The 16,794-nt window shown below is 45.3% G+C and overlaps 1 protein-coding gene across 1 annotated transcript; it reads left to right on the plus strand.

Moving 5' to 3' along the window:
* Positions 1-1,830: 1,830 nt before the first annotated feature.
* Positions 1,831-8,609, plus strand: SHISA2 (shisa family member 2). Its single transcript, XM_084879967.1, has 2 exons — positions 1,831-2,760; positions 6,402-8,609. Exons 1-2 carry the CDS (start codon positions 2,160-2,162, stop codon positions 6,953-6,955), a joined length of 1,155 nt encoding a protein of 384 aa, XP_084736093.1. The 5' UTR covers positions 1,831-2,159; the 3' UTR covers positions 6,956-8,609.
* The last annotated feature ends 8,185 nt before the right edge of the window (positions 8,610-16,794 follow it).

The following is a 16,794-nucleotide window of genomic DNA, read 5'->3' on the forward strand; positions in this document are numbered from 1 at the left end:
TTCTGCCTCCCCTCCTCTCTCCACCCCCAGATTATGTGCTTAAATTGACACTTTATATCACCTGTCATAGCTTTTTTCATCTTTGTATTATATTTACTTATCCAATTCTTTGCTATTCTGTTCGATATCTGTCTTACTTCAGAGACTTTAAGGTCTGTTTGCAGGAAATAGCCACGATGTCTAACTTCTAGATGAATCCCCAATACCCAATACAGAGCAGAGTATATTGTAAGCATGTATTTGTTGAATGAATAATTTTATTTAGAAATTTTTAATTAGATTAAGACAAGTTGGTGGCTGATGCATTTAAAGACATCATTTTATGTAGCCAAAACGACTAAAAAACCTGCTTGGAGAGAGATTTAGTGAGAAGAATAAGGTGTTTGGGGGTGGGGGGAGGTTGGTGTAGGATAGTTTTTCCTTTTGATTTGATTTGGTTGGAGTGGTGGAAGGGTGTCAGCCAAGTGTGAGTCTGTGCATTTACCAGGAATATTCAGTGTCGAAATGAACATCAGTGTCTTTGCTGTGAATAAATTTGCCTTGTGTTCAAAGACTTGGACGGGACCATTGTAGTCATCACATCCTATGTTTCACTTTAAAAACGTAGAAACCGAGAACAGCAAAATGCAATGATTCTTTACTGGTATGGCTGAGCCTAGATTTCAGGTCATCTGATTTCCAGACCCAATCGGAAGGGTCACTAAGTTCCTTTAAAAATAATCACTGCTGCTTTAATAGCATCAACACCTGTTGTTTCAGCTTCCGCAAGAGAGAAGCTATTAATTTCTCCTCCATCAAAGCCGCATTTCTGGTCTGTCTGACCTTTGTTTTCTTCTAACTGCAGCTGTCTACACCAGTAAGGCCAGGCACCTCTCTGCTTGAATGCATTAAATCGCCACGCCCAAATTTAGAAAAAGAAAAAAAAATAAAGAGTCACAAATCAAGCAGACAGTGGTCAATCTGTGATGTTTTTCTCGAACTCTCTTCATTCCAACATTCCACCAGACGAAGCCCTAGGCATGCGAACTCTGCCACCACCAGCATCCAAGTTCTTCCTCGCGGGGCCTGCGACCAGCCACGACCAGGAAGGACATCAGCTGCTGGACGCTGAGAGAGACAGTGACTCTGAGCAGCGACTTCATTGTCCGAAAAATGTAATTATAATCCGTCTTGGGGAAGTTCTGAGAGTCAAACCGAATTTTGAATGGCAGAGATCTTCAACAAGCAAGTTTAGTTCACTTTACATATCACTGTTTCGTTAGCAAGGCTTAGGTTGCATAAGTTGCGTGTTCTCCCGCGCCTGTTCCACCCTGCAGCCCCCGTGGCCGCCCGCCGCTCTCCCACCGGGTCCGGGCGCGCCGGGCTCCGGCCCCGCCGGGCTCCGGCCCCGGGAGCCCAGGGGAGGGGAGCGCGCAGCACGCATGCGCGCCGAGCCGCCGCGGCCCCTCTTAAGAGCGCAGCCCCGCGGCCGCGCGGCGAGCGAGTTCGGGGCGGGCTTGGTGCCGGGCGCGGCGGCTTTGCGGGCGGCTGGCGTGCCCCGCTTCTCTGTAGCCCGGAGACTGAAACTTTTGTGGGAGGCGCCCCGGCGCGCACCTCCCGGGAGCGCGGCGGCCGGGGAGAGGGGAGAGGCAGCGGCCCAGCGCGGTGAAGCGAGCCGCCGCTGCGGAGGCGAGGAGGGAGCCGGCGGAACTGCCCGCTGGGGACCCCGCGCCGCCGCCGCCGCCGCCGCCAGGCTCCCGGGACTGCGGCCCTTCGCCCGCGTCCCGGACGCCGCGTGAGCTGCAGAGATTGATCGCATGTCCCGCGGCGGGGGCCGTGGCGCACCCCGAGGGCCGCCGGGGCTGCGCGGCCGGAGCCATGCGGACCGAGGTCGGAGCTGAGCAGCCCGAGCGCGGCCGGGCAGCGCACTTGCTGAGCGCGGTTCTGGGCGCACCGCCCGCCTTCCCGGCCCCTTCCCGCCGCCCGAGAGCGGAGTGAGGGAAGAGCGGAGTGAGGGGAGGGAGAAGCTCCCGGCTCCTGAGCGGTATCCCGCGATCCCAGCCCCGCGGCAGCGTCCTGGCTCCGAGTCCGCAGCGGCTCCCCCAGCGGTCACCGGACTGAGGGGCCGTCCCCTCGGGGATGCCCGGGGAGGGTCCTCTCGCGGGCCGAGCCTCCGGGGGATGCGGAAGGACAGCTCTGGGCGCCTTCTGAGTCTGCGCCCGAAGCGTCCCGTCAGCGCAGACCCCCTCTCCAGGCTGCCCCGGGCAGGAGGAGGGCATGGCGTAGAGCCTCCAGGGCTAGCAGCCCGGCGTCGTTGGCTCCAGGGACGTCGCGGCAGAGGGCAGCGGGCGCTCCCTAAGAGGGACGAGGCCCCGGCCCGAGCAACCCCGGAACTGGATCTCGGGGGCCGCGACTTGCCGAAGACCGTGCCGCGCTCCCCGGAGACGCGCGGCCGGCGCCCGGGTGCCATGCGGGGCGGCCGCCGCCCGCCCGCCGCCCTCCTGCGGCTGCTGCTGGCCGCGCTGCTGGCGGCGGGCGTGCGGGCCAGCGGCGAGTACTGCCACGGCTGGCTGGACGCGCAGGGCGCCTGGCACGTCGGCTTCCAGTGCCCCGAGCGCTTCGACGGCGGCGACGCCACCATCTGCTGCGGCGGCTGCGCGCTGCGCTACTGCTGCTCCAGCGCCGACGCGCGCCTGGACCAGGGCGGCTGCGACAACGACCGCCAGCAGGGCGCCGGCGAGCCGGGCCGCGCGGACAAAGACGGCTCAGACGGCTCGGCAGGTAGGGAGGGGGGTGCGTGAGCCGGAGGAAGGTTGGCTTCGCCCGGACAGTCCTGGGACCTGGAGAGGGGAACGGGGTTAGGAGCGCTGAGATTTCGGAAAAGGGTCTTGGACCAGGAGGGGGTGCCAGCATCCCGGGCCAGCCGTTCTTGTCTGAGAAATGGGACGCCAGTTCACTGTCCGGAGACTCAGTTTCCCCATTTGTTAAAAAAGGTTTGGGTTGGATTTTCCCAAGAGAACCACACGTCTAAGGCAGGGTGGGCCAAAGACAGCTCCGTGATCCCCCAGTCCAAGGGCGGGCCTCGGGGCCGCTCCCTCCCATGCCGCCTGCCCCAGAGGTCTGACTTCCAGGAAGGGTTAGCATCTTGGTTGTCCCAGAGGAAGCCGTGAGGGCTGGCCGGAGCACTTCTGTGAAGACTCCTCAGGAGGAAGGCAGCTCCTCACGGCTCCCCGTGGGTGACCCCTTTACCAGATCCTGGAGACTCTAATCCTCTCCAGCAGGCTGCGGCATCTCTCCCCTGTCAGGCCGGGCCCCTGGTTTCTGGACAGTTGTCACCATGTTGGACTTGGGAGGTGAGACATTAGAGCCGTACCCAATCTTGCTCTTTGTGACTTTGATTTTTTAAAAATTATATATTTTTTCAATTTGCCAAAGCTAGAGTTGGAAAAATAAGTCCGTGTAAGAATTTGATAGGTTCCACTTCCTCTTCACAAACCTCCCAGAAGGCTTTCCTCCAGGGTCCATAACAAATGTGTGTGTTCGAGAGGGAGGATTTAGGTTGGTGTAGGGGTAGAGGTCAGATGGCAAGCATGTCACCAAGAGGGCGGTGTCTCTCTTCTCTGCGGCTGGACAGGACTGTTCACAGGCACAAGGGCCCGGCGTTAAGTTACCTGAGTTGGTGCTTGTGGCAACTGCGTGGACAGAGCTGTCTCCCCTGCTAAGAGGCAGCTCTTTTTCAGTGCTGGTCCCTTTGCAGTCAAGCATTTTATTGGCAAGCCACTCCTGTTTTTCTGCTTCGCCGACTCTGAAGAGAGGAGAACTGAGGGTAATTCCAGAAAAGGTGGCATCTTAAAGCACAAGCTCAGCCTTGCCGGGTGTGTGGCCCTGGAAGGAAGCCTTGAGAAATGAGCCAAAGACGGAACTGCTACTTCCGTGTGTCAGCTGGGTTGGGCTTAGTAATGGTCTCTAAAAAGTTAGGCTAGCTTCGGACACATCAGCAGGCAGCAGACTTCTCATGACACCCTGTGCTGTGCCTGGGTGCCTTCTTCACCCACCCCACTTTTAAGTCTCTTTTTCCTGAAAATTCTGCTCCTCTTGATTCTCTTCCGCAGTGGAGAAGGACAACAGGCCTAAGTAAGCAGTGCTGAGGGATTGGAGGGGCGCAGCGTCCTGCATCCCTGCGTAGTTATTTACACTTCCCATTAAAAATTCCGGAAAGAGAACAGTTATTTCTCCCCCAAATTCATTATGTGGACCTAGGTTGCTTTCAGCTAGTTTTTGCTCTAATGTTTGGGGTTTTTCTTACTATTCTTTCTTTCTTAAAAAAAAAAAATCCTCACCCAAGGATATTTTCCATGGATTTTTGGGGGAGTGGAAGGGAGAGGGAAAGACAGAAACATTGATGTGAGAGAAATACATTGATTGGTTGCCTCTTGCCTGTACCCTGACCAGGACCCGGGCTGGGGAGGAACCTGCAACTGAGATACATGCCCTTGATTGGAATCAAACCTGGAACCCTTCGGACTGCAGGTTGACACGCTATCCATTGAGCCAAACCAGCAAGGGCTCTTTTTATTATTTCTTTACTTCTTGACACCTTTAGGACTAGTATCTTAGTTTAGAGAATGAACTATTTATAGCATGCGGATGGAGACGCCCCCATCCCCTGCTCTAGTGTGCTTGAAGTGACTATGATTAGAACAGTCAGAAAGCCAGCTGTGCTGTAAACTGTAGCAAATATTTCTACCTGCTAAAGGAACACTATATATAAATACAGTATTTATTCTGTTCAGAATGGATGATTAAGGAAATCAAATGTCAGCTTTGGTTAAATACTTATAAAGTATGTGTTGCTTGTAAGGCATTGTTTCTCCATGACTTCATGTGCTACTGTATTCTAAAAACACTGACTCCAGGGGACAAAGGGTACCTCAGAGGTGTGGGGGAACTGGGCTCCCTCCTGAGGTTCTGCCTGTGCCACTGAGCTGGCACTGCTTTGCCAAGACCAGCAAGACCTAGTCTCTGTCCCCCTGTGTTTTCCAAGCAAATAGTTAAGGACATGGGCAGGAACACACAAAGAAGTAGCTTCTCAGTTACCTCAGGTGGAATTCTACCAAAGTGGCTCCTGGCATTCTGGCGGCTCCTCCCTTCTGATACCCCTCCTCCCCCGTCACTGGGTGTCTCTTATCCAGCTTCTGGAAGCCCCATGCTGCTATCCCCGTGGCTCACAAGAGTTTTTAGAGAAAAATAATAGAAAAATACAGCTTGCTACCAATTTCACTAAAGTTACTATTTTTTTTCAATCTTTTATGGTTTTATTTTTCAGAATAAACCTCACCTGCTAAATATGGTGCCCATTGCTTTATGCTCTGCAGGCGTTCCCTGTGGCTCCTCACACAGAATGCAGTGTGGGAATTCCAGGGTGACCGTTCCACCCCAGCCTGCTGGGCCTGCCTCGGCGCTGCCTCGTTCACTGTGGCCACTCTCCTTCCTGGAACAAATACCTTGTCGCCCCCAACATTTGTTCTCCTCTGTACCTTGTTCCATGCGGCCTGAAATAACGTCCCTTTCCACCACCCAGTGACCCATGCGAGGCCCCTCTAACCTGCGCCAGTCTCAGCTAGATAAACATGGGGAGTTTTTCTTACCATTTTTTTCTTTTAAATATATTTCATTGAATTTTTACAGAGAGGAAGAGAGAGGGATAGAGAGCTAGAGAGAAACATTGATCAGCTGCCTCTTGCACACCTCCTCCTGGGGATGTGCCCACAGCCAAGGTACATGCCCTTGACTGGAATCGAACCTGGGACCTTTCAGTCCGCAGGCTGACACTCTATCCACTGAGCCAAACCGGTTTCGGCTTCTTACCGTTTTTTGACTTCTGTGCTTCACAGGCTCCTTTTGGAAATGGTCATGTCTAGAGTCTGATCTAAATTTTTTCTTTATTTGCCTCTGGAAATAAAACTTGCTAAATAAAATATGGTAAATGGATTTTGCAAGGAATACAAATAACTTGCTGGGGGAAGAAAGCTTTTTAGATAATTTCAACTCATTTCTGTACAGATCTTACAACTATCGGACAAGTATGGATGGCTCAGTTATTGTAGGGATATTAGAACAGTCTCATAACATGAAACACATGTTTTCAGTACATCAGTTTGCCTCAGCCAGTGCAGTTGGTGAATCTAGCTGTAAATATTAAACATTTTGCTTTAGAGGGACTGACCTGCCATGCCTGTTCAATCTTCCCACCTTTCCTGAGACGGAATAGAGGACAGTGCATATGATGGGCACACAAACCAGCCCACCCCGGGTCCTTCAGTTCAGTGTCACTGCCGTTCCTTTCCGATCTCCGCTACCAAGGACACTGATTTTTACTGCATATTTATAGTGACTCATAATGTTATGTTTTTGCCCTCCAGTCCCCATCTACGTGCCATTCCTCATCGTTGGGTCCGTGTTTGTCGCCTTCATCATCTTGGGGTCAATCGTGGCCGCCTGTTGCTGCAGATGTCTCCGTCCTAAGCAGGAGCCCCAGCAGAGCCGGGCCCCTGGGGGGAGCCGCTTGATGGAGACCATCCCCATGATCCCCAGTGCCAGCACTTCCCGGGGCTCGTCCTCCCGCCAGTCCAGCACAGCTGCCAGCTCCAGCTCCAGTGCCAACTCCGGAGCCCGGGCGCCCCCAACGAGGTCACAGACCAACTGCTGCTTGCCCGAGGGGACCATGAACAACGTCTATGTCAACATGCCCACGAACTTCTCTGTGCTGAACTGTCAGCAGGCCACCCAGATTGTGCCCCATCAAGGGCAGTATCTGCATCCCCCGTATGTGGGATACACGGTGCAGCATGACTCGGTGCCCATGACTCCTGTGCCGCCTTTCATGGACGGCCTACAGACGGGCTACAGGCAGATCCAGGCCCCCTTCCCTCACACTAACAGTGAACAGAAGATGTACCCAGCCGTGACCGTGTGACTCCAGGTGCCGGCTGGGATCCATTACGAGACCGAGGAAAGCGGAAGCTGTGGAGTTGGCAAGGATTCTCAAAGCAGCAGTCCATGCATGCTGGGGATGTTCATGGCACAGTTCATTTGGATAGTTCCATTTGCCCCCAAACTGTGTGAAAACATCTCTCTCTGAATTAGCTTTTGTGGATGTTTTATCCCAGTGCATGATTGATTTATGACGGAAAAGGACATCACCTGGAGATGCCTGTGTTGTTACTGATGGTTGAATGACAAATCTTGAGCCCTTAAGTGCCCTTGAGGTATGGCTGTCAAAAGATTTTTGTAAACAGATGATTAAGGGTGTTTATTATATTGTTATTATTATCATTGTTTCTTTTGTTTTTGTTTTTTACTGTACCCAGTCAAAATACCTATTCCTTGCCTCTTACCTGGGTAAGTCTTTTATAAGCATCCAAGGTTTAGGGAAAGATATTAAGAACACAATTATTATACAAGGAAATCCAATTTGAGCTCCATGAGATTAGTCATTGGTCTCAGTATTTCATAGGTATTCTTTCTTTCATTGTAAAAAGACATATAAATCGTCTATTTTTGTGCTTTTTTTTGGGTCTATTTTGTGCTTTTTTACCTTGTGTAGAGATCTTATTACAAAGTGATTTTCTACATTAAAAAGTGACTGAAAGAAATTGTTTAGTTACTTAACTAATGACGTTTCAGAACTCTAGGGTTTTAATCTTGAAGTGGTGGGTGGTGTAGTAATAAAGCCATTCATTCCCTTCTTGATTATATCTTCTAATTTTCCAACTTTACAGTGACATCTGAGAAGTAACTAGATTTTTTTATGTTGAAATTATAATCTATCACCTGCTACTTCTACAAATTACGTATGGCTTGGCATTTCTTTCTATTTGGTTTTTAGATCCCCATGTCTATATAGGACTCAGTGCAGGTAATTACTGTCTTATAAATTAAGATCAGCATTTCTGCTTAGAACTGATAAAATACTTCTTGTTTCCCCTATAAATATCAAAGAAATGCTTTATAAAGGTTGAGTATAGCTTCTCAGCCATAATCCAAGGTTTTGGATGAAATTTAAGTCACAAATATAATTTACTTTGCAAATCTTAAGGCTTTTTATACTCTTGTTGTCAAAATGGCTTATTTTTCAGGCAATAGGGACTATTAAATCAGGAGAAAAGCTTTTCAAAGAGATATTGCCTTTCTTTCCCCACAAAGTTCTTGTTTTTCTCTCCTACTCCTCAGCAAGCACTATATTCATTACCAGTGTTCAGAATTATGAGATTCAAGTGAGTTTATGTATTGTTTACTTATAAGAAATAAGTTTAAGTATGTGCAGGTAAATTTCCAACTGCTAACAAAAACAAGATTTGTAATTAAACAAATGCATAAGGTTGGTCTTTGACACATTTATGCCAATGTCTGTTACCTTTCATCTACCCTACCTATCATCTATCTATCTACCTACCTACCTATCTACCTATCTTTCTATCTAACAATCTAACATCTATCTCATGTCTGAATAATGTAAAACCACTGTTGGCAATTGGTATCTGCAAAGATACTCAATCAAACATTTTTAATAACCAAAGGCAGGGGAAAATAATTTTACTTATTAATAAATATTTTATGGTATGAATTCCTAGGGGAGTTTTTTTTTTTTCCATTTTCATTCTACTTGCTAATTTAATAAAATTGCTCAAAATTATAAGTATTGCTTTCTAGAACCAAGAGATTACTTTAAAAGTAATCAATATCTGAGAAGTTTATATGTAAATTCTATGAGCCAGTGACATTATTTTACATATTCTATGGCAAATGTTGACAACACAAAAGAGATAGTTCTTTAAAAAAAAAAAAAAAAAAAAAAAAAAAATATATATATATATATATATATATATATATATATATATATATATATTATTGATTTTTTATAGAGAGGAAGAGCGTGGGATAGAGACTCAGAAACATCGATGAGAGAGAATCATCAATCAGCTACCTCTTGCACACTCCCTACTGGGGATGTGCCCGCAACCAAGTACATGCCCTTGACCGGAATCGAACCGGGACCTTTCAATCCGCAGGCCGATGCCCCATCCACTGAGCCAAACCGGTTTTGGCCGAGATAGTTCTTTTGAGATCATATAAAATTATCTTGTCTTTGATGGTGGATTCTGACTACATAAGGAAGTAAAATTCCTAGAAGATTGGAGGTAAAAGGGACATTAGAGATCATCAGCTTAGGGATTGGCAAACTTTTTTCAGTAAAGAGCCAGAGAGTAAATATTTTAAGATTTGCAGGTTATATAATCTCGTGCAACTACAAAGTTCAGCCTTTGCAGCACAAAAACAGCCATAATCCAATAAACATGGCTGGGGTTCAATAAAACCTTATTGCTGGACTAAAATTTGAATTCTATAACATTTTCACATCACAAAGTATTCTATTTCTATTTTTTTTTCCATTTCAAAATGTAAAAATCATTCTAAACTCCAGGGCTCTAAAAAGCAGGCAGTAGGCCTGATTTGTTATTCAGCCATAGTTCACTAATCCCTGGTCTAGTCCATCCTTCCCCAGTGCAAGCATCCCTCAGCCTATTTTAAAATACAGGGTTGAGGATGCTTATGTAAGAGTGTTTGCTTCTCTTATATAAGACTGTCCAACTTTTCCTTTTCTATGTGGTAATAACACAATAAAAGCAAAAACACACTTTAATAAATGACATGAGTTTTTCACTTGGTTCTACTTTCCAAAATACTATCATAATATATAAAAACCCAGGGTTGGTAATGACCAAAGGCTCGACTGACTGGAAGTCAGTCCTGCAGTCAGTGCTGCGTTGTTGTGACGACCCAGCACTGACTGCTGAGGGGGCTGTGGATCAGGCCCTGAGAGATCAGGTCTAAGTAGAGAAACAGGGTCTGATCCATAGCCTCAGTGGCAGCTGTGGATCAACCCTTGGTTCTCTCTCTCCGAGTCAGCAGTCACACCTCTTTCTTTCTGGGCCTCCTCAGGGCTGCTTATCAACCCCACCTCTCTGATCAGGCCTGGAGATAGGCTCAGAGATGCTGATTGGTATAGAAATTGACCGATCAGAACCTAATCTGGGTGAACTGCGAAGGCAGAACCTAAAGTGGGGGTTGAGGAGGGGTTTTAAGGGCAACAGCTGTTTGGTGTAAGGTGCAAGAAAGCGGTTCAATTTTTTAATGACCTGTTTGGCAGCATAGTGCATATGGCTGGCTAACAGTCCACATATAGGGACGTCCCCCAAGGAGTCCCCAATTGGAGAGGGTGCAGGCTGGGCTGAGAGAACTCCCCTACTCCCCATGCATGAATTTTGTGTACCGTGCCACTAGTACCTAATGTAACATCATTGGATGCACACTCAGACCTTTTCAATTTTAGTAAAAATTGGAGTAATTTAGCTGTCAAAGTAAACAATTTCAAATACCTTTAATCTACCTTCCTTATTGTCAAGAAATCAGAATCTATAAGGTCTAATTTACATTCAGTACAAATATTTTAAAGACTTGGGGGACAAAAGAGGAGCAACTACAGTTGGGAAAATAGTTTTTTCTGCAACGTTTTCTCTGTATCTAAACCTTTCTCATTGGTTCATGATGATTTTAGGGGAATTCTATATTGCTGTGTGTAGAAGAGATAAATGTTTTGATTTTGAGGAAGAAGAAATGAACCAGCACTTCATGTTCATTTAAGAGCCTGGAAACACGCAACTCCTGTAATTCCTGCTGCAGCCAGAAAAGCTAAAATTTAGTAATAACATCAACACCCAAAGTGATGAGAAGACCATTAGGAACATGCATTTGAGTTTAGCATATTTGCTTTGCAAAACTCATCTTCCACTTACCTAGTTGCTTGATGAATAACATATTACATTTATTAAATTTACCTTGAGCTAATTTAAAAAAATTGCACAATATTTTTTCACGAATTCGATGATTAATATTTCCTCATTGTTTTGTTGCCAATTAGGATTCAAGTAAGCTTCCTTCAGAAGCATTTCCTGGGGAAACCAGGAAGGTTTGAACGAAATTGGTAAGGACAGGGCAGCTGTTCACAAATGGACCAGATATGGAAGAGTTTAAATGGTGCTAAAAGCTGGGATCTGAAAAAGTCTGGATTAATTCGTCCTATTCTCAATTTGGCCCCTACTTAGTAATAGAACTCACATTTAGTCCCTTTTCTCTTGGAGACTTTGTCTCTGTTTTCTGCAAATTCACGTTGTCTTTTGCTTATAGTTTCCGTCTCCCTCCCATACACCATCCTCCATTGTTTATTAAAGTGGTTTAAGTTAATGAACACACTTGTTTCTAGTTGCTTAAGCTTCCTAAATGCTTAAAAGGAAAATAAGCTGTTTTTTTTTTTTCATGGACTTTAGGATGGAGGCGTCTCATTAACATAGCCTGATCTCCCTTCAGTCAGTCAGAGTGTGAAATTAAAATGTGTAATGCGTATTTACTACCCTGTCCATGCACACCTGCACCCACAAGATGTGCATGAGGAGCTGGTCAGCGTCTGGAGTGGGCAGACTGACCCTGCCAGTCATTAGGATGGAATGCCAGCAGCTCAGGCACCTGTGGGCCAGACTGGACTTGATAAGTTCCTGCTAGGTAAATATGTAGCAGCACTAATGGCTAAGTGAACTTTCTAGGACTTCAAAAAAATGTGATTACTTCCCCAAGTTTGCTTATTTCCTTTGCCTCTTGAGCAGGAGAAAAATCAAAGTGTCTGAGGAAGCTGTGTAATCTTGAGTGGAGGAAGCTCAACACAGAGTGGCTTTAAAAGCCCAGGGAGTCCTGGGAGCCCAGAAGTGGGTCTGGATCTGGCCACTGGGGAAGGCTCACCCTTTGTGACCCACTTCCAGAGCCCTATTCATTTTTCCAAGGAGCAGCCTAAATGTTACAAGGAGGAATAAATCATGCATATAAATGAGAACGCCATTCCTCATCACTCAACATTAATCCTCCTTTTCTTCTCCTGGCCTACATGATAGTCTCAAGGACATTTCCATCCTGCAGTGTCTCTCTCTTTCTTGTTTTAAGAGCCAGAAATCAGCCATTTTCATTCAGCCCGTTCATTCCAAAAACACTTACAGAAAATTTCTTTGACTTCTAAATTTTTTAAATTGTAAAGCATGAATTATGATCCAAGTGCCTTTAAGGGATTGAGTAAATAAAAGATGACAAAAGTGAGAAATTATTAATTCCCCCTTCTTTCCCCCAAATTATAGCAGCAATACACTAGTTAGTATGTTATTGATTTACACTAGCTTTTCTTCTAGATAGACTGATTTATCAGTGACAAATGGAAAAGTAAAACCTGGGACAGTTACTCCTGTTAGGTATTTTTGAATATTAATTATAACCCCATTGCACCCTGACAGAAGCGCTTTGAGATCAAATACAAAGCTTTATAGAGAGAGTTGGCTGAAAGGGTCATTTTGGTCTTCACACTTAAGTTTTCAGAATGCCTTCAACATACTCAAAATTGAAGGATCTTGACTCAAATCAAGAACAAGAAATTTAAAATTAATGCTTCTAAAACAACTTTTAAATGAGAGACAATAAAAAGGGTAAAAAGTTTATGATGGCAGCCTTAAGATTGATTTTAAACATAAAACATGTATCTTCATTTCAACCATCTTGAAGTGTAGGTCTTTTTACTTAGAAAAATCACGGGTTACCCAGGCAGGATTTACTAGGGAGACATAACAGCTGTGGAAGACTGAATACCATCTGCAACAAGTATATAAAGTTACCACACATGTGGATACATACATATGTGTGCAGAACGATCACAGGAAAAATTGAAATGGAAAAAAACTTATTACATGAGGCTTTCTCATCCAAGACTCTGCTCTCAATTCTTCACTGATTTTTAAAAATCAGAGTTTGTTTGCGGTGCTCCGCTTTCCTTGTAATTGTCTCTATAGGACTTCCTCTGACATTGGATGGACTCAGTTTAGAGCCCATTTCTCCCACTTAGGGTGTGGCCTTCACTGTGCTTTCATGTCTCAGACTTCAGTGTGTTCTCTGTCAAAAGGGTTGGTGTGGGGTCAAAGGATATGCATAGCACAGTACTAATGGCATCCAATGGGGTTTTATAAGACACTCATAACTTTTTTTTTTCAGATATTTTTAACCTGCCCAATATAGAGAAACGCATAATTTATATTGACAAAATATGTCAAACATATAATGCTCTTTATAGCAGAACTAGCTTTGGAGAGTTTTCTTATTTTTATTTCAATAACTTACCAGTTTTTCCTGAGTTGGCCTGAATTTTTTATGTGTTAGATTTGCTTAAGAGACATGAGCAGAACTGGCCTTCTCTGACCCTTGAATCAATACCACTCTTTGGAATGCCCTAAGTAGCCTGTCTTGTTTTGGTACCATTGCTTTGTAAAATCACAGGATGTCCCTCCTCCCTGTATCCCTACTAGGTTTGGTATTTCTACCGAGCCTTCCTAGTCTGCCGCTTGGCACTTCACTGAACCAACTGGAGTCCAGCAAGGAACACAGACTGAGTTACTTTATTTTAATTTTCTATTGACTTGTAACCAACCTAAAGTAAAGCACACAAATCTTAAATGAACAGCTAGATACACTATGACCCAGGTGAAGAGAAAGAAATGATCCTGTGATAGCTTTCTTCAAAGATAAGTGCTCTTCTGATCTCTGTCATCATAGACCAGCTTTGCCTGGTTTTGAATTTCATATCAATGGAATCACACAGTATACTAGTGTACTCTTTTTTGTCTGGCTTCTTTCATTCAATGTGACAACTAATGTTAAATGAAGCAGGAGTTTGTTGCTTTTAATTGCTGTGTAGTATTCCATCACATGAATGTATCATAACTATTTATCCACTCTCCCGTTGATGGACATTTGGGTTATTTCCAGTTTGGTGTGGGGCTGCTAGGACCATTTTAAACACGTGTTTGGTGAACATGAACACTCAGTTCTCTTGGGTGGACTTCCAGGAGTGACCGGCTATGTCCTAGGGTATATGTGCATTTGCCTCAGTAGATATGGCATTGTCATTGACAATGCTCCAACCAGTTGAGCCACCTGGCAGGGACACCAATTAATTCTAGCAGAGAGAGTTTGTATAAGGAATTGTTTAAAAAGGTGTTAGGGAACTGAAACAGCAAAAGGACACACTGAGGCAACACAGATATAGTAACTGCCTGTAACAGTTACCCCCCACCCCAGGCCCAAAGGAACAGGGGAAGAGTGTGTGGGTATATTAGAATCTAGAATTTTGAAACGGTCTTGACATGTTCACAGAGGGGGTGCCTGCTAAAGGATTCCCCTGGGAGACACAATGAGGCTGATTTTGGGAATGCCAAACATTTTGTTGATTTTAATCCTCACCCGAGGATATTTTTTCCATTGATTTTTAGAGAGAGTGGAGGGGAGGGGAGAAGAGACATCGACATGAGAGAGAGACACACACAGGGATTGGTTGCCAGGGCCTGGGACTGAACCTATAATCCAGGTACATGCCCTTGCCTGGGAATTGAACCCTTGGCTCTTTGGCTTGCAGGCCAATGCTCTACCACTGAGACACACTGGCCAGAAACAAACATTTAAAAATATATATATATATATTTTACTGATTTTTTTTTTTTTTTTTACAGAGAGGAAGGGAGAGAGCTAGAGAGCTAGAAATGTCAATGAGAGAGAAACATCGACCAGCTGCCTCTTGCACATCCCCTACTGGGGATGTGCCCACAATCAATGTACAAGCCCCTGAATGGAATCAAACCTGGGACCTTTCAGTCCGCAGACCGATGCTCTACCACTGAGCCAAACCGGTTTCGGCACAAACATTTTTTTTTCAAAAAGTTGGAAACTGGTAGCAACTGCTGCTGGGGGGAAGCCTGGGACTTTGGAAGTCAGGATGAGACCCTGCCTTTTGACTCAAGTGGCTCTGATGGTTTTCCTTGTTTCCTCTGATGTGCCTGCTGTACTCCAGCTGTACATAAAGTCTACTTCACTCCAGCTGTACATAAAGTCAGGGAACTGTAGCACAGTTCATACATTCCACTTCCACACAAAAAACAGCAACTCAGTGCTCCATCAGCGTGGAGTTCAACAGGATTCCCTGGGCAGTTGCCTTGGTGGGGACTTGGCAGTCATCTTTTGGAGGCTGCTTTTGCACATTCTTTGAGATAAAGCACAGACTTTGGAGGAGGTGAGAGTTGGATTCAAGTCCCTCTTCCATCTTGGACAGCTGTGTGACAGTTCCGGAGACCTTTCTGAACTTTGTTGGGTTAGGACTCTCGATCACACCTCCTCACAGGGCAGTGGGTGGATGACGTGACATAACAGGGTGCTGGCCGCCACCAAAGCCTTCTCCTAGCAGGGTGCTGCTTCTATAGGCGACTTTCCCGGACTCTGGTTTTATGTAAGTGGGAGGACTTTTGGTTTCATTTTAAATCATCTTTAAATCCTTACCTGGCCACGTTCCCCTGCTTTTATGTGATCCAAAAAGCCTTAGCAATCAGGCTGCAGGGACTGGAAGCTGTGGACACTGGAGTGGGGACAGGGCTGCTCTCTGCTCCTTTCACAAACACTTGGTGCAATTTCTCTTTGCTTTTGTTCCTGTAGCACTTGCTTGTAACCTTATGTCACACTATCTAGTACTGTGCCCTTGCCCCTTATATGTCGAGTTGCTTGAGGATAGAAACCAAGACTCCATCAGAGCTTAGTGACTCCTCAGCACCTATGCAGGTGTTAATATTTGCATAGGAATAAATAATATTTGAAAGTCAAGATTTTAAGTTTTTCAAAATGAATTTAATAAGAGGTATCATTAGGCCAAGGCAATACTACATTTACTTAAATGTAGGATCCAATATAACTAGGAATTATGTAGACTAGCACATGAATTTTTCTTTGATTACAACAACTAAATAAAATGCTTTTATTAATTTCAGAGAGAGATGAAGGGAGAGCTCGAGAGAGAAACATTGGTTGGCTGCCTCCTCCATGCCCCTCCTGGGGACTGAGCCTGCAACTTGGGCACAAGTGGAATGGGAGACCTCTCAGTGCACTGGACCATGCTCAACCACTGAGTCACAGGGGCCAGGGCACCACATTTTTAAAATAGCCATTCAGTTAACAATGCCTGAGTTAGGACAGGAACTTCAGCCTTATTTGCTTTATTTTTGGATCCTTCTTATGGTGATCTTTGTGAGAATGATATTTGCTGCTTCTGTCTAGATTTTAATCACAGAATGATTCCAAATATTTGGTCCCACAGAAGTAAGTGGGAATGGCAAAAGTGTGAAATCATTAGAGCCATCTTAAAACAATTTTTCTTAATAATAAGAAATTGGAAGGCTAAAAGCGATCTGGAGTGGATTTTTCCTCCCTAGCTTTTATTATTGTTTTCATTTTTTAAAACCAGTACTGCATTTCTATATTAGTTTTAGTTTTAAGAAATTTTAAATCTAATGAAAGGTGTATTGGAACAGAAAGTTCAATATTCAGTCAGCAATCATTAACTGAGAAATATCAGAACCTTATTTGATTCAGTGACTTCTCTATTTCACAATGTGATTATAAGAAAAAAACAAAACTGTGGACTGGACAGTGTGACTCAGTGGCTGAGCATTGACCTTTGAACCAAAATGTCATGGTTCGATTCCCGGCCAGGTATTTTAGCTCACATTCATCTCTGCCATTGGTATAATCAGAACCGCACGACCACAATGTGCCTCGGACTGCATTGCATATGGTGGTGTTCCATGCATGCTGGTGGCCTTGGTTTGCTGCAGAAGCACCCCATCTGGACAT

The sequence above is a fragment of the Pipistrellus hanaki genome (assembly GCF_964339955.1).
Source record: "Pipistrellus hanaki genome assembly, chromosome: 3".
NCBI lineage: Eukaryota > Metazoa > Chordata > Mammalia > Chiroptera > Vespertilionidae > Pipistrellus > Pipistrellus hanaki.